This window comes from Lemur catta, chromosome 22, assembly GCF_020740605.2.
Source record: "Lemur catta isolate mLemCat1 chromosome 22, mLemCat1.pri, whole genome shotgun sequence".
Lineage (NCBI taxonomy): Eukaryota > Metazoa > Chordata > Mammalia > Primates > Lemuridae > Lemur > Lemur catta.
In genome coordinates, this window is record NC_059149.1 from 26,419,375 (window position 1) to 26,437,671 (window position 18,297).

Consider the following 18,297-nt stretch of genomic DNA (forward strand, 5'->3'; position numbering starts at 1 on the left):
ATTATATGGACAGCTAAAAATATGTAGAGAAAAAAAAAAGAAAAAGAAAAACACAGTATTATTGTAGTTACTCCCAAACATGTTTCCTTTTCCAATTAAACAACCATAATTGGGGTACTTGTGAAACATTCTAACATGTAGTGTCCTCATGAGTATGGGAAGGGTAAGCCACCCCTGTCCTGTTCACTAACTGGTATGAGTACTAACTTCTGCCCTAGACAAAAATGGGATTTGATTTTAAGTCACATAGCCAATGACACACACATATAGCTACGTGTCTAGACTGCAAGCTCTTTGAAGTCAGGGACTATGTTTCATTGAACTGTAATTTTTCATAACTACTTACTGAAGGAAGATGATGAAACTGACCTTTTAGGGAAAGGGTGGTGTGTGTGTCATTTGTTACAATGGAGGGACGGACGCTCTGAACTACTTACCTGCTTACCTGTTAATTACCAAAGGCTGGGATCAAAGGTGCAGGTAATACCTCTGATACTGATTACTTCCCCCATTAATTTACAGTAAATCTAATCCAAGTCATAAATGACAAAAGCTGTATCCACAGAACACTTTAAAAGGAACTCTCCTTAAGGAATGTGTACACTCTGCCTCAACAGACGGCACGACACCCCCAGACCTCCACTCCACACTGACCCCGAAGGGACTCCAAACTCACGGGCCATGCAACCGGTAAACAGACCAACGCAGCTGTAAGGTTTCTACACTTTATATAAAGTAGTATAATATTAAGGCTGAGTAGACTGTGAAAAGTTAGGGATATATATTGTAATCACGAGAGCAACCACCAAAAAAAAAAAAGCAAAGAGATGGCTATAGTACCACGAGACACATTACAACTAAGTTTAGAAAATTCAAATCATCTACAAGGCGGCAAAAAACAGGGCAGAAAGAAACAAAAGAGGGGAGACAAAAAATAAGTTTAAGATGAAAAAAGAGCCAAAAAAATATAATCTCAACATTGAGGGAAAAGATTATGGACAATCTAGAGTTCTACATCAAGTGAAAGTAACACTCTAGAGTGAGGATGATCCCAGTTAAGAATCTGGTCAATAATCAATCAAAGGCTGCACCTAACACAAGATGAGGAACCGGTCACTACGTGTCTCCAACCTCCCCACCGCACACATGCACCTAGAATTAGCCTGAATCTGATCAAGGCTCTAGATCTCATCACCAGTTTACAGGAAACACAAGGGACAGAGAATCATGTTGAAACAACCTCATGGGAATGCAACCAGCAAAAGTAAGGATGTGCAGAGTCTATGCTGTGCCAGAACCCGGCTTACTGTACCAGTCCACTATGTAAGAACCTGGTTTCTTCAGCAAATACAATGCATGATAGTGAAATATTTCTCAGCAATAACAAAGAATAAATTACTGATGCAAGGAACCATATGGAAGGCTTAAGCACATATGGTGAGCAAAAGAGCCAGACACAAAAAGAGCATGTATTATACGGTTCCGTTTATCTGAAACTGCAGAAGTCCGCAGCAATAGAATCCAGGACACCGGCTGCCTATGGGGAGTGAGGAATGACCGGAGTCCTGTAAATGCTCCACATCCTGCCTGGGTATAAATTACAGGGGTGTATATCATTTGTAAATACGCTTGACAAAACTTACTAAATATGACCTACAGTCAACAAAAAAGGAGTCAACAATAATAGACCATGATATAGTCCAGATATTAGATTTAGCAAAGACACTAAGGCAGTTTTTTTGTTATTGTTTTTGTTTTCTTGAGACAGAGTCTTGCTCTGTCACCGGGGCTAGAATATAGTGGTGTCATCACAGCTCACAGCAACCTCAAACTCCTGGGCTCAAGCGATCCTCCTGCCTCAGCCTCCTGAGCAGCTGGGACTACAGGTGCACATCACCACACCCAGCTGATTTTCTACATTTAGTAGAGATGGGGTCTCACTCTTGCTCAGGCTGTAAGGCAGCTTTTATAAACAAGTCCAAGGATGCAAAGAAGCATATGGTCTTAACAAATGCACAGATAGGGACTATCAGCAGAGAGCTTAAAACTATAAAAGCAGCAGCAAACGGGATTTCTAGAACTGGAGAAGAACAAAAACTGAAACAAAAAATTCCCTGGATGTGCCTAAGAGAACACTTGAAATGGCAGAAGTAAGAGTAAGATTAAAAGGTTAAAACCAAAAACTTAAATAAGAGAGCCTCTGTGGCCTGTAGGATAGTATTAAGCAATCTCATCTGCGTGTAATTAGACTCTCAGGAGTAAAAAGAGAGAAAAGGGCAGGAGAAAAACTTTCAATGAATAATGACTAAACATTTCTTAAATTTGTTGAAATATATCAACTTACAGATCTAAGAACATTGGTGAAACCCAAGCAAGATATACTAAAAAAAAACCTATACCTAAACAAATCATAGTCCAACTGCTAAGAACAAAGAGAAAGAGAAAATTCCAAAAGCAGGCAAATTAAACAAAGACGCATTACATGGAGGGGGGAAGTGACAAACGATGGCTGAATTCTCATTAAAAAAGAAAGGCTAGGGAGACAGGGAACATCTTTGTAATGCTAAAAGAAAAAGCCACCAACCCAGAATTCTCTATCTAGTGAAAATATAATTTAAAAAGAAAAAAAAAAAAACTGAAATAAAGATAATCTCAAAAGAAGCAAGCATTTTCCTCTAGGAGAACTGCACTACATGAAATACTAAAGGACATTCTGAGTGAAAGAGAAATGAAATCAGATGAAAATAAGATCTTCAGGAAGGATTAGATCGTGCCAGAAATAATATGAGGAAAAACATAAGATTATCCACTTTTTCTATTTTGTCTTAATGTCCTTAAAAGGCAGTGGCTGTTTGAAAGCAAAAAGAATAACACTGGAAAGTGAGGTTTATAACATCTGTAAAAGTCAAAGATGCAACAATAGAAGGAGTTATAGGAACAGGTCAAAGGTCAGTGAATTATACTGCTGCATAGTTCTTATACTTGTGAGGTACGAAGTGATATAATATTAACTCTAAGTAGATTGTGATTAAGATGCATACTAGTGTCCCTGAATAAAGACTTTAAAGAGCAAATAAAATGAAATATTAAAAACTATTTTTGATTAACCCCAAAGAATACAAACAAGGAGTTACAGTGAAACAAAACCAGAAAGACCAAAGAGAAAACCAGTAACAGCAACTGGGCAGAGGACAGCCTCTTCAGTCAGTGGTGCTAGGAAAATCAGATATCCACATGCAGAAGAATGAAACTAGACCTGTATCTCTAGCCATATAAAAAAATCAAATCAAAATGGATTAAAGACTTACATCTAAGACCTGAAATTATGAAACTACTAAAAGAAAACACTGGGGAAACACTTTAGGACATTGGTCTGGGCAAGGACTTCTTGAGTAATAACCCCAAAGCAAGGCAACCAAAGCACAACTGGACAAATGGGATCACATCGAGCTAAAAAGGTTCTGCACAGCAAAGGAGACAGTCAACAAAGGGAAGAGACAGGAAGAAAATATGTGCAAACTACCCGTGAGAGTAGATGCAAGGGGCGAAGCATGTCAACCGAAAGGCAGAAATTGTCAGACTAGATTCAGGGTAAAAAAAAAATAACTGAACCCAACTATATGCTGTCTATAAGACAATCACTTTTAACTTAAAGATAAATATGTGCTAAAATTTAAGAGGCTGAGAAAAAGGTATACCATACAAACAATGAGTAAAAGAAAGTTGATGTGATTATATTAATAACAGACAAGACAGATTTCAAGGTAAGAGCTTTTCCAGAAATAAAAAGGGACATTTCATAATAGAAAGGCTGCTCCATCAGGAAGACATAATATCCTAAATGTGTATGTAGCTAATTAGCAGAGTTTCTAAATGAATGAGCAAAAACTGATATAAAGGGAAATAGAGACAATTTTCACAGTCGTACTTGGATATCTAATGCCCTGTCTTCTCAGGAATTAATAGAATAGGCATCCCAAAAACCACTACGGACACAGAAGATTTGAACAAGGCTATCAACCACATTGACCTAATTTGATATATACAGAACACTATGTCCCCAAAACACAACAGTGCACACAGAATGTTCGTCAAGATAGAACACAGTCTGGGACATTAAAATCTCAAAAATTTTCAGAAGACTGAAATATTGACAAATCTGTTCTCTGATCATAATGAAATTAAATAAGAAATAATGTTACCTAGAATATACTCCCAAATACACAAAAATGAATCAACATGCTATTCAACGATGAAGAAATCACAGGGGAATTTAAAAACACTCTGAATAAGAATGACAAAAGAACATACCAAAATATGTGAAATATATAAATTTTAAAAATCAAGGAAATGGAAAAGAAACAATAAAGAAAATTAACAAAGTCAAAAGTTGGTTCTGTGAGATTAACATACCTCATAAACCTGTTGCAAAAATATTCAAGAAAAACAGAAAGAAAATAAAAATTATCAGTATCAGAATAAAAAGAAGGAATATCACAAGAGATCCTACAAATATTAAAAGGGTAATGTGACATTTATGAAAAGAAATTTAATAATCTAGATGAAATAGAAAATTCTTTGAAAGACATAACTTAGAAAAACTGACTCATAAAAAGATAGAAAAATCTAAATACCCCTGTATTAAAGAAACCCAAGTCATAATTTAAAATCTTCCTGCAAAGAAGGTTCCAGGCCCAGAGAGTGTCACTAGGGAATTCTGTCAAACATCTAAGGAAGAAGGAATACCAATCTTACATAAACTCTTCCAGAAAAAAAGATGAGGAAAAACATCTCCCAAGTCATTTTATGAAGCCAATGCAAACATGTAACTTAACAAAGACACGAATAAGAGAAAGTAAAAAATTACACACAGATATTCATTATAGAGCACATACCCCCAAAACCCTTAACAAAATATTAGCCAAGAGAACCAAGCAATGCAAAGGATAACAGACCAAGATCAAGTGGCATTTATCAGAGGAACGCAAGATAAATTCAACATTCCAAAATCAATGTAACTCAGCTTAAGACAAGGAAGGGAAAAATTCAGATGGACACTAACTAGTAGAACGGAGGTTACCTGGCAGGAACTCCTCACTGAAACTTTCTGACAGTGCTCACACTTCCTGACAGTGATTGAGAAACGGAAAGAGACCTTACCTGGATCCGGAGAATGGTTATTTTGGGGACAAACAGGCAGGGTGGTGGGGACTGGGGCCACTCCTCTGGACACCGTCGTCTGGGATACGTCCTGCTGACTTTCCCACCGGCCCTAGGGAGGACAAAGTGGGTGATCTTGTTTCAAATTAATCGATTAACAAAAAAATTTAAAGACAATTCAGGAAAAAACTTTAATATATAACTGAAGCTTTAGTTCCTTTACAGAACATGGTAAGTTTGATTAAATGAGCACGTTTCTTCTTATACTTGTCATCTTAATGTTGTATTAATATTAATTTTCCTAATAACAACACCCCACAGTTGGATCGCACCCCACTGTACAACCCCCTAGCGAGTTCTACCCTAACATTGTTTCCACGACGTACATCACGTGGCCTCCCCACAAAACGTGGCTGTGTGAGGACTGTCCTTTCCCTTAGTCCTCCCTTCAATGCTGCTTCTGAGGCTGTTGCTGCTCTGCCCCCCTCAAGATGCCCTTCCTCACTCCGCTCCCACCCGAAACCCGGGAACGCTCCACCGTCGGAAGGCGCCTCCCTTCTCTGCAGGAGCGTGTTCCAGCCATTCACACATAGTTCACAAAAGTAAAACTTCTCAGTATATTACCAAGCCTCTCACTTTTAATAGCTATTGAAGATACATTCCAGTTAAATCCAAGTCAAATAACCACAAGTTCTCACTTACGCAAGTCTCTGAATTAACAAATTTTATTGTATTCTCAGCCTACTTTGTAAATTCCCATTAAAGAGATTTCATCAGTTGATGGATTAAAAGACCATTCCTGAAACCCACAGTAAGCCGTAAAAATGGTGATGCCTTTAAAGCGCTTTTAACACCAGCCCTATCGAATGAAGAAATAAACCCCAACCAAATGTTACTTGTACAAAATTCGGTAAGAAATGAGCTACAAATCATTTAAATGCTTTAAGTTCCCTCTGATCCTTTGATAATCACTACCTTCTTTTTCACTAGAGTTTAACAACGGTCTGTAATACGAGTTTAAGCCAGCATTTCACAGATGAGTGGCCCTGATGATTAACTCAAGTTTTCTTTACTAATTGCCTGAAAAGCAGGATGGGAACAGCACGTTCTCGGCTGCTCCTGAAGATGGATCGAGGTGAACAGGCTTCTTGGGTTTCAGACACGTATTGGAAACCTATCTGCTCTTGGCAGCAACCTAAGTACTGGTCATAAAAGTCAATAGCCCTAAGTGATCTGGATCCCGTATACTCAGGGAATGCCTCTTTTCCCTAGGAACTCTGAGCCCGCGGTAACATGTTTAAAAATGGTATGATGTCCGGCATTGGTTAGGAAGCAAGGAACACAACACAGACACGAGCACACGCCAGGGCAACTACGAACTCTGAACCGCTTCCCCGGGGAGCACAGGTGTTGCTATGAATCACACGCTGACTTACGTGCTTTCATGTTTTGCTAATGTTTTCTGCATTTAAACTTAATCATCTGTCTGGGAAGCCACGGCTCTGTGTACTCTGGGATGTCACAATCAGGTGACTGGCTCTAAGGACAATAATCTTTGGAGTTTCTCGGAGGAAGAAAAGCCCCATGCTTTGTTTACAGTGTCAAGCTTATACAAGGCTGTTCTGAAGACAACTTGCTTAATTTGAGAATAAATTCATTTTCATATTTTAGATTTTCTTCCTTGTTTGGCAGCTGACATAGTCGCAGTCTGTCCCTTAGGAAAAGTAAGTAGCTGATTTGGAGTCAGCACTTGAGCTGTTTGACATGGAATGGGCCAGTGACAAATCATGCAGGTGTCACCTCTTCCCCGGGGCACACTCCGCGCTCTGCCAGCTTTGCGGGTAATTCTTCCCAGCTGGCCCTCCTACACACAACGTTACCACCAAGTCGGAACAGAAGCGGTAACTCTTACTGTCTCACGCACTCAAATACTCCGAGGGAGAACATCTGAGAGGACGTGCACAGCACTCAGACTCCGCCCTGGCTGTGTTGCTGCTGGCCCTGTCAGATTATGAAAAACGGAGACACAGCTCACTTCTTGTCCTCCACCTCAACAGCCATCTCAACCTTGGGAACCTCACGTGCTCCCTGTTCCCGGGTCCCACTGCTCAGAGACGGAGATCTCATTTAGAGGGACCAAAAAATTTGGCTGATAAACTGGGTGCAACACTCTCCCCTCCTCCAGCTGACACCCAGGATCTCCGGGGAAGGACTCCATGGAAACCACTCCATCTTCGCCCCTGCTCTGAAGGGATGGAACCTGTGGTTCGGGGTCCAGCTACACACACTGTCCCCCAGGGACAAGGCAATGATTACCTTTCCAGTAAATTCTATATACTTGGCTGCTCTAGACGTATCCTCCCTTTACTGAAATGCTGCGGGAGACAAAAAGAAAAAAATATGAAGCAGCCCAGCTAAATGTACTTCAGAGGGAGCTGAACTCAGGACGATGAATAAAAAAGAACTTCGCAAGACACTGGAACTCTGGCTCTCTCGATAGCTCCGCTCTGACAGTGAAAGAGTACGATAACTTAGTTTTACTTCCACCATAGTGATCCACCCGGAATCTAGAAACATCAATCTCTGATCTAACATTCTCGTGTCTATCACATTTCAGAGCCAGCTGTGGCGAGGAGGTGTGTGAGAAGCCCCTGGCTTTGTTCTGAACCCCTAAACCAGCTTCCTCATTACTAGGGAGTCTCTGTCCTAACAGGGACAGCCTCCCGCGCTCCCTGGGTGATGTCTACGGGGCATCCACCCCTGTCACACTCCGGCTCTGCCTATGTCCCCCGTCACAACGTCCTGCTCCCTCTTGCGTACTGACCGGTGCAGACGAGTCATGGTCATTTTCTTTGAGGTGGACACCACTGCTTTCTACCATGCCTCCTTTCTAAGATGAGGAAACTGAGCAGAGTTAGAAAAGCACAAGAATTCTGGCCAGTTCTGTCCGGGACATTACAATTGAAGATTTGTGTTAGATCCATTTCCCCAAAAACAGAGAGAGTCATGTTCTTTCTTGTAAATATATTTTCCTTGGGACATTTTATTTACATTTAAAAATGACTCTACAATTTTCCAAAAACTCTGCTTTCTTCAGGTAATCACAACTATGCTAAGCTTAGCTAATCAAGCTCATTGTTGGTCGAATATGAGCGAGGACCAAGCTTTAGCACACGTGCAGAGACCTGTGTCCACGCAAGTCCTCACGCCAGTCGATGAGTGGGTAGTAATTGATATGTTTGTAAACATATGTATTATTTCAGGCAAATGACTGGTAATCTAGATCTTACAAATGTCACGGATTCATCAACTTCATCTCTATCGTTCTCCCTAAGTTGTCATAAGGAAAATGTCAAACGTACAAAAACAGTGTAGATAACTGACAACACAAATAGTCCAATGTACTCCACTCGGCCCTAGTAATTACCGTGAAACAGCCTGTCTCTGTGACCTACTCCTACTCCTCCCCACCCCAGATCATTCAACAACAACTCCCCCGCGGCACGCCATCCCGTACGACAGCACCCACCACCGCCCTCCCCCACGGCTGTGACATCCACACCGAGCGTGCGGCACACAGCCGGGGGCACTAGCATCTAACTGGGCCCCTCGAAAACGACAGGCCTGGACTGTGACGTGTGGCATTCAGGCACACCAGTTTCAAGGAGTGCCAATCTCTTTTAAGTAAGAGTTATCTATGCTTAAAACTGTTAAACAGGGAAAGCTCTATTAACAAAGAAATAGATAAATTCCAGCTAACAAAATTTCTGTTTCCTTATTTTTCTTTCTTTTAACTAATACTAGTAAGTTTTAGGTATAATTTTCTTATTCTTCATAAAGTTTTCAATCATTATTTCAATACTTGACTATTAAAAATCTGATTTGAGGTTCTTTTCCTGACAGAAATAGCAAGAAAAGTTTAGACAGAAATACGAACTTTAGAAAAAGAACTGGTTTTTAACCCCGATAGTAAAAGGGTCTAGTAAACCTTATTGTAACTGGCAGGTTAAAAGAGATGAACTCTAAACACTTTCTAATAAATTTCACATAGTACAATGAGCAGGAGACATTCTGGCATGCAAAAGCAACAGGCGATATTTGGGAAGATCAAAGTTAAAAGGGAAGTAAGTCTCAAACTGATGGAAATAGTTCTAAACACTCACTTTGTTGCTGCCGAGACTGTATGATGGGATGAGATCTTGTCGGCTTCCAGACCACTGCGGAAGACAGACAGGAGGATTAGTCCTCTGTGTGTCCAAGTACACAACACACGGTCCAGGACACACGGGGCTGAGACCCAGTCAACCAACGGCACAGCTGGAAGGCAGCAGGGAGGCTGCCGAGCCCAGCGCTGCAGACTAGTGGCCTTTGGGTGACTAAAAACAATGAATTGGTCACTAACGATTTCCAGATGCGAGGTTCACGTAAGACCTGCACATCCGGTTTACGCCGAGGCAACACCAAGAGACACTGCATTTGCTGACGCCCTTCTGTTTGCAGGGTGCCAGGTTACTGTTATCTTGCCACGGCCTGAGCTGGTGATCCCTTTCTCTGGGTATTTGTAGCAAATATAAACTCACAAACTTCCTCTTACACTATCAGATCCCAAACACCAAGTCTCTGAACAGATCAGTATACCTAATATATTTAATATATTTACCTTGAATTAAAGTGCTATTTCTAAATGTCTGAGAATGGGCCTGATCTTTCCGTCTGAGAAGGTCAAGATGTCACTCTTGGTCACTGCGGGGCCACGTGGCTCTCTGGCAGGAAACCTTTCCTATCACTCTCTCTTCTCCCCCAAACACTAGGCTAAGGTTAGCTGCCCTTTCCGACAGCACTTGTACTGTGACTCTTCTTCTAAAGTGCTATATTTTTCATACCTTCATCTTTATCAAAAATGAGAGGAAATTAGTTCTCAAAAAGGAGAGGGAAAAAAAAAATCCGTTTCTAACATTCTCGTGTCTATCACATTTCAGAGCCAGCTGTGGCAAGGATGCGTGAGAGAAGCCCCTGGCTTTGTTCTGAACCCCCAGGGGCTGTAAGCGTATTTCTTTATGAAGAATTAGTCCCATGTTCAATATATCCATAAACTAATCTATGTTTTAGAAAACAACAAACTTAAGCCACCACTGTGAAACAAACCTGGCCTACTTTACTCATTTATACTACCCTGCATGGCCTGGAGCAATCAGTTTGTAAACCTAGTCCAGACTTCTTGATTTAAAAATAATTAATTTAAGTCCAGAAAATGTCACTGGCTTGTCCTGGGCACTTGGCTGGTTTTACTTTAGTTCCACAAACATTCATGGAACATCTACAGTCCACGCTAGGCAGTGATGACTGGAAGATAAATGAGAAACATCCAAAAAGTGTAACACTGAAGTGACGGTTCCCCTAACACACTAGTAGGCACAGGGGCAGAGGTACGCACAGACACCCAGGGACGGAAGGGACATCTGAGACGAGATTTACAGGTTGGAGAAGGGTTATTTAAGTAAAGAGGAGAGAAGGGAGATCCCAGGCGGAGCGCGGCGCCGGGATTCCAGGCACTCACTCTGTTCACGTTTGGAGAGCTGATGCTCCTCCTATTCAGCTTCCCTTTTCCCGTTAACTGTTCCTTCACTGCAACCTCCTGTGAATCAGAAAAAATACAGAGGAAAAATGCATATGAGACACACCCGGAGAGCAATACTATTGCTTGGACCCACCGTCCCTAGACATTCCTAGTTATTTAAATAGTGGCTGCTGCTGTACACGACCAAATGACCCAATCTCGCTCACTCTGGATTATTCCAAGTTACCATACAGTAAACTCTCCAAAAGTTCAGATGCAGCAACACTGGGAACTACAGAAGGTGACACGCAGACCCCGCTGGGTCAGGCCGCCGTCCGGCTCGGGTCGCCCGCCCGGCTGACCTGGCGCAGGCGGTCCAGGGTGAGCAGGTTTTCCACGGCCAGCACGCTGCGCAGGTACTTCTCGATGTGCGCCTGCGCGTCCGCCGACGCCGGGTTCTCCACGTTGGCCGCCATCCTCGCCAGCGCCTCCCGCTCCTCCACGCCCTGCGCATCCTGCGGGCCGCGGGGGTCAGTGTTAAGTGTGTTGCCGCAGAAAACACAAAAGCCTCCTGATCTACAAACAGAGTTCTGAACAAACATTCCAAAAGTCCAAATATTCCAATATATTCCAAAATTCCATTTTAAAGTCAGCTTTTGGAACTCATTCGTTTTCCCAAGAATGAAATGGCGATGAGGCGACTGGGTTGACTGGAAAGGCTAGTTAAACACAGCATCGCTGAAACACAGCACGTTCTGGACAAAATCGTTCCCTACTCCCATTGCAAAAACCCCAAACAACTACAAAACCAGTACACGGTTCGAAAGGATTTTGGAGTCTAGCCAGAAACATAACCACCGTAACGGCAATATTCAGGAACATCCCCCCTACCCCACAGCTAAGTGGGGGGGCAGCAGAGGAGCCGGGATGACACAGAGGGTGGGACCCAAACCACCCCGGGCAGGAAGCAGGCACAGTTCGGAGAACAGAACAGAACTACTGAGCAGCCTACTGCAGACGATATGTTCAGAATGTGGCAGTTTCTAAAGCTGGTCTCAGTCCTCAACCCTAGGAGTGGCAGAGGCCAAGGGCTCAGAGTCGGGCAAGAAGAGAGGTATACAGGGGACGTCTCACGCCCTGAACTTCCTGGTGGAGCCCACCCACCCTGCTCCTCTGACGGGAGCTGGCCATGCATACGAAGGGGACAGTCCCAAGTCACAGAGGGGCTTCGTTCAAGTATTTAATTAGTTCAGGCAAAGTGGGTTCATAGAAAATTACTCTCCTCAGAGAAAATCAGATACTTTATTTACTTGCGCATTTCTTATAACAATGTCAAAACTACAAAATGTACATCCATATGCCACTGCATCTTAAATGCCATCAACTGTGAGACAAACATAATTTTATATACGACTAAGAAAAAAAGACTCTGCCAATTAATTTTAGGATACCATCAATTCTAAAACACATTCTAACGACAAAGATATTTTTAAAAATTTAAATGAGCCTTAGAACAGATAAAATATGGGAGGATTTGTAAGATGGCTTAAGTTCACAAACACTTTGTCCCCTATAGTAATTCATTTGAGCCTTGAAAAGAAGGAATCGTTCCCATTTCCCATATGACAAGAGACGAAAGCCACAGAGGATGCAAGACCAGAACTCACGTCTCCTGACTCTGGGCAGAATAGTCTTTCACCACCCAACACAAAATACTTTCAGTGTCTGCAGGGACCAGACATTATCCTGATTTTGTGAGGAGCGAGAAATAAACTCTTTGTTGCTCCCTAGCCCGGGACCACTTCTTTTTGCCATGATGCCCTGATGGTTCCGTAACATGGAACACAAAAAACTTTTGGGGGCTTTTTCATGATAAAACCTGCTTACTAAGGGATCTTTTTAAGTCTTTACATAATCAGCTTTATGTTTCATTTTTCATTTATCACCAGGATTTGATAATGTGAAAACAATGTTTGCCAGCTTGGATGTTTAGCTAATTATTAATATGAATGGCCCAATCACATGAGGTTATGTTCATCTTCAAGCTGATTCCCCCTCAGTTATTCTCTTTTAAAACCACATTACTTAAGAGCAGAGGCACATTTGAAATGGGTAAGAAAACTACAAGTGGGAGGGAAGGAGGGGGAGGGGAGACGGAACAGAAAAGGGGAAAGCGAAGGCAATTCAGTGTACCCATCGCCGCTTTCAACTGCATTCAAGCCACTTATTAAGATCTGAAACCACTGGAAAAACATGTGAACTCTTTAGATACAGAGAATAAACGGCAAATCTCTAGCTAAACATATACGTATGTTTGTTTTAAATCTTACAAGAGCGAATGAAGCACACAGGGTAATCTGTTACAGACCAAAGATTTTGCAGCTAGTCTAACTCTGCAAACAGGCTTAATTTTTAAATCTTCAGCAGACTCCAAATTAAATAGTTAATATTTACTATGTAAGTCTAACACTTGGAGGATCCAGGAAAGAACTAGTTACCATCTCATGCTGAGAGGGAAAGCATTTTGCAATACAAGATATCTAAAATAAAACCTAAGTACTGTGGAATCTATTTTTTCTTTTCTAAAAACTGATATCTGTATTAAAATATACATTGTCCACTTATTGCTCAAATACTCAACAGAACTGGTGGACAGATCCTAAGCCGGGAAATGAAGAGAACAGGTGCTGTGTTGCTGGTGTGGTGGGGGGGGCGTCCCCCACACCCTCATCCTTCCACTTCCCAGGAAGCTGAGTCTCCACCCCTCACGCCCTCCCCATTTTTTGATGGTGACTGGGGAGAGGGGACTTTCTCTTTTTCAGAGTCCTTCCCTAGTTCCCCGACTTCCCCTGACCCTGCAAGGTGCACCCCGTCACCCAGCTATGCCACTGCCTGGGGGGAAATCCTATTAAAAATTCAGGAACGACATATTCGAAAGAATGTATAACATAAGCCACCTCTTCCATCAAGCTTCTATCAGGTATAATTTTAAGCTCCACTTGTCTGAATCCTCTATTTCAGTTTAGAGACAGAAATAGTAGTACTAACAAAATAATAGGCATAACAAAAATAGAAATGACAACTTGTTGTTTAGTATGTGCACAACAATTTGTACACATTGTCTTGTGTACTCCTTAAAAATCTCTGTTCAGAATGTATGACTAACTCCATTTAACAAATAAAAAAATTTAGGCTCAGAGTAATTTGCCCAAGTTACTTTGTTAATAAGTGACAGAAACAAGATTTCTGTTTGACTCCAAGATCAAACATGGATCTCCATGCTATGCCATGTACCTCCCATCATGGGTTACGTAATTATCTTTTTCTGTTCTATGAGTAACAAGGTGCTGATGTGCTTTTCAAAAGAAAGGTCTTCTTCAACAAATTATTAAAACTAGAACTTTTAAAGCCACAAGTTCATTTTACTATAAATTAAGAGTAAGAGACGCCTCTAAAAATCTACAGCATTTCCCTAAATATATCTTTTTACTTCATACATATTTCTTGGGTAGGTGACTTTTCAGGGACTTAGCTCTTTTTAAGTGTTTATTTTTAGTAAGTTCAAATTGCACATGATCCTTCACCTCTGGAATATTGGAGACAATTTCAAAAGTCACTCCACAGCCAGGAATAGAACTTCGATGAGACATCTTTTTTAGGAGACTCTGAGCAAAACCCTGTAGAAAAACAAAACAGAACATACAGTTTCCCATCTCAAAAACTGAGTTTACTTTAACAAAAATACAGCATAAAGGACACTGTGTTCATTCTAACAAGAAGAAAACAGAGCATCTTTCCAACATAAGCAAGTGAAATCCAAATCACCAAATACGGTTATCTCGACTTCGTCCTAGCAGAAAACAGACAGCACAGAATCACTCTGCGAGATGCCTGCGGTGTGTGACAGCTCCTATAACCACCACGGGAACAGTACAAACTGTAAAGTGCAGAACCTGACACGAGGCGCTGGATACACTCTGCTTAAATGATACAGAAATAAGACTGTTGACTTCTACACAATAAATGACCTTCCAACTAAGATGTAAACAGGGGCTGGTGACGCTCACACTTTTACCCCCCCAGCATGATGGACATCTTGTCCCATGAATATTGACAAGTTCAGGCATTAAATTCTCAACCAAAGCAGGATCGTTATGAAGAATGATTTAAGAGTGCACGGTCATTGTTTATGCTGACTGCGCTCCTTGCACAGTTAGAACTGAACTGTTGAATTAATGCACAGATGACTCATTTGAAGATGCTGCTAATGCTGAACGCCCTGCAGAGGTTGGAGAGAGCAGGGATGAGGGTGGAGCACCGCTGGTGAATAAAGGTAGGCAGGAGAGGAACATGCAAGGGGCACCGAGCCTTTTTCCCCATGCCAAAGGGAAGGCAGCAATGTGAAGACCCAAAAGAAAACACAGAGATCAAGCTATTTGGTCTTAGAAATATATAATTTCACAAACCTATCTGGTAATTTATTTCATATTCAATGCTCTTCAGTCAATTTCTTAAAAGAGTTTAGCATCTCAGAATGCAGACGTTGTTTATTTCATCCCTTCCCTCCCTGACTTCGGCCTTGCAGTGCTGGGCCAAGGCCAGTTACACTGGTCGAGCTAGTTACAGCTTTTGGTAGGGGTGGTGGAGGAAGGTGTGGGCACTGCTGGTGTCTTGTCCTGTTTATTTTCTACTTGTGTGGATTTAGGGAAGCTGACCTGCACGGATTAAGGTTATTATGGAAGGCTTTGTTCTTGCTACAAAGAAGCAATTTTTAGGACAGAAATATTTGAAATTGAGAGGGAAAATGGCATGCCTTAAAATATTTCCAAATTACTTCAACCAGGAAAAAAAAAATGTGGCTTCTTGTCCCTACAGTTAAAAAAAAAAAAATCCAAATAGTAGAAACTCAGTGTCTCCCCAATGTACCCTCCTTTCTGTAGAAGACTCTGCAGGGCCGGTGGTCGTGGCCAGGTAAGTCTCAGGGCCTGGCAGCCAGGATGTCTGATTCCGAAATGGAAAATCCCTCTTCCAAATACTCCCAGGAGCAGCGTGTCTTTTTCAATCCCTCACAGACTTACGAGAAAAGGGAGACAGAGTGATCGGGAGACGCACCATATACATCCACAGCTAACCCTGCGACCTGCATTTTATTGATGTTGGATTGCCAAGCTAAAGAGCTGCAATTTTAACAGCATTACCGCCAGTCTTCATTTCAAAGATTGATACCAGTGTGACATTTAGAACTAAAGATTAATTTTTAGGGGTGGAGATTACATCTAGGAGCCTGTCAACCATGACTGTGCTCTTTTAAATGAAAAGATTTTCATCTATCCTGGTTTTAGGCAGTGTACTGAGAATGCCTCAAGAAAGGGAGATGAGACGGTTACAAAGGATCTCCAGACGCAATCTCCCAAACCCTCCCACTTGCAGAACCGGTAACAGGAAGAATTGAAGTTCTTACGTAGAAGTTCTCCGCTAACCCCCTCCATATGGCACAAGGTCCTTCACAATCCAGCTGCGCTACGGTGAAGGCCACGTTCCTTGGCACACCCAGTCCACCTCGTCACACCGTGCTTCTCTCAGTCCCCCGACCCTGCCCCGTCCTTCCCTCCTCTCTCTCCGCACGTGCATTTCCTCCTCTGCTTCGCCTGGTCACACCCCTCTTCCACAAAGTGCCAGCGCAGATGCGGCCCTCCTCTTTGAAGCCCTCCCTGACTTCCTCAGTCTGGATTCTTCCTTCTTTCACCTGCGACCTCACGGTGAGTGGTGATCACCTGCCCTACGGCCCTCACCCCAACACGGAACAGGTGCCTGTTCATGTATCTACATATGCAAATTGCCTGGCTCTTTAAGGACACAGACTGTTTTTTTTTTTTTTGAGATGGGGTCTGGCTATGTTGCCCAGGCTAGGCTAGTCTTGAACTCCTGGGCTCAAGCAATCTTCCTGCCTCAGCCTCCTAAGTATCGGGGACTACAGGCACACACCATCATGCCCAGCTCACTTCTTACTCACCTTTTGATCCCAAAGCCAGATATACGAATCCAAGATTGCAAGGGAAAAAGCTCTGGACAGAGAAGGGTCAGCAGCCCCGAGCTGAGGAACTAACAGCTGGCCTGCCAGGGAGCCTCCTCACTGTGCGGGACCCACGGGAACTTCCCCATCAAAGGCTGTGTGGCACCCACAAGAATGACCGCAGTTTGTGAACTTGCCATAAGAGAGACTCAGCATAACGATTTAATACTCCAGGAGGGAAGTCGGGACGACACGCTTGGGGCCTGCAGCAAGCACGGTTACACGACAGGAACAGAAACCTGGAAAGGCAAAGCTCGGTGCTCCCCAGCTCCTGTCTGGACAGGAGGCCGGAGCGACCATGCCGCGGCCCTGCCCGCGTGTCCCACCTGTGGTTAAAGTCATGTCTTCAGGTAGAATTAAGGACTCACCTGGCGGCCGTGAACGTGGACGCAGATCCTCTTGCGTAACACCAGCTGCATGTCGGCGGGGTGGCTGAGCTGCACGGTGACGCGCACGATCAGGAACACCCGCTCGTCGCCGGGCGTGCCCCTGCTGAGCTGAGCACAGCCGTGCACCGCGGAGTCCCAGGAGGCTTCCGCTTTAACCTGCAGAGCAGACGGAAACGCCCTCAAGGAAACCACCTCGGCTGGGGCTGGAGGGGGACGTGCCGGCCACGGGCTAAGTTCTAGCGTGAGAACGGCCGGGCACGGCGATGGAACGTGAGGGTGCGACCTCAGTCCTCGGCCTGGAAAACGCGGAGCGTGACGTTCCTGGCGGGGTTGTTTTTAAAATTTTTTTATTTTAAAAAATGCTCAAATATCCAGAAAAGTTGCAAAAATTCACTACATTGACATCCTATATATCTCGTATCGAGATTCACCAACTGTTAGCATTTGGTCACTTTCACGTCTCTTTCTCATGATGCACAAACACGTTATTATCGTTACTGAATCGCTTTCGAGTAAACTGCACACAACTATCCCGTTCAGAAAATTTAAGAGCGATACAGTATTACTATTTAATACAGAATCCGTATTCAAATTTTTCCATTTTCCCAGCCGGGATCACAAATTGCACTGAGCCGTCACGCCCCTCCAGCCTACTGTAACCTGGAATCTCGCCTCGGCCTGTCTTGGTCGTGCCTGACACACACCGCAAGGGTGCAGACCCGCTGTTCTGCAGAATGTACGCCTTCGGGTGTGTCTCACTGTTTCCTCAGCACTAGACTCAAGTTTTGCATCTTAGTTAGGGACAGCGCTAAGTAATGCTGTGTCCTCAGAGCATCACACGTCAGATTTCCCTCCCGCAAATATTTTATGATATAATTTTTTAAACATGCTCAAAATCAGAGAATAAACTCCCATGCTATACCCACCCATCACTCAGATTCAACCACTAAAATCAAGATTTCGCCACATTGCCTTCAACGATTCTTTTTTGCCCTTTTAAGAAATGTTTACACGAGAATTTCAAAGCAAATCCCGAACACTGTGCCATTTCAGCTGTGCATACTGAAAGCCATAATGAAAGGTTTTTGGGTTTTTTTTGTTTTTTTTGGCGACAGAGT

General features: G+C 42.9%; 1 protein-coding gene across 2 annotated transcripts in view; it reads right to left on the minus strand.

The window, feature by feature from the left end:
• The window catches only part of KIF13B (kinesin family member 13B), a 139,741-nt gene that overhangs the window by 19,596 nt on the left and 101,848 nt on the right, over positions 1–18,297 (minus strand). For both annotated transcript variants that reach the window (XM_045535586.1, XM_045535585.1), the window contains exons 31-36: positions 17,159–17,335; positions 14,302–14,394; positions 11,080–11,232; positions 10,718–10,795; positions 9,324–9,377; positions 5,161–5,272 (exon numbers count right to left, since the gene is read on the minus strand). In XM_045535586.1, the coding sequence (XP_045391542.1) occupies positions 5,161–5,272; positions 9,324–9,377; positions 10,718–10,795; positions 11,080–11,232; positions 14,302–14,394; positions 17,159–17,335 (667 nt within the window). The remainder of the gene's footprint in view (positions 1–5,160; positions 5,273–9,323; positions 9,378–10,717; positions 10,796–11,079; positions 11,233–14,301; positions 14,395–17,158; positions 17,336–18,297) is intronic.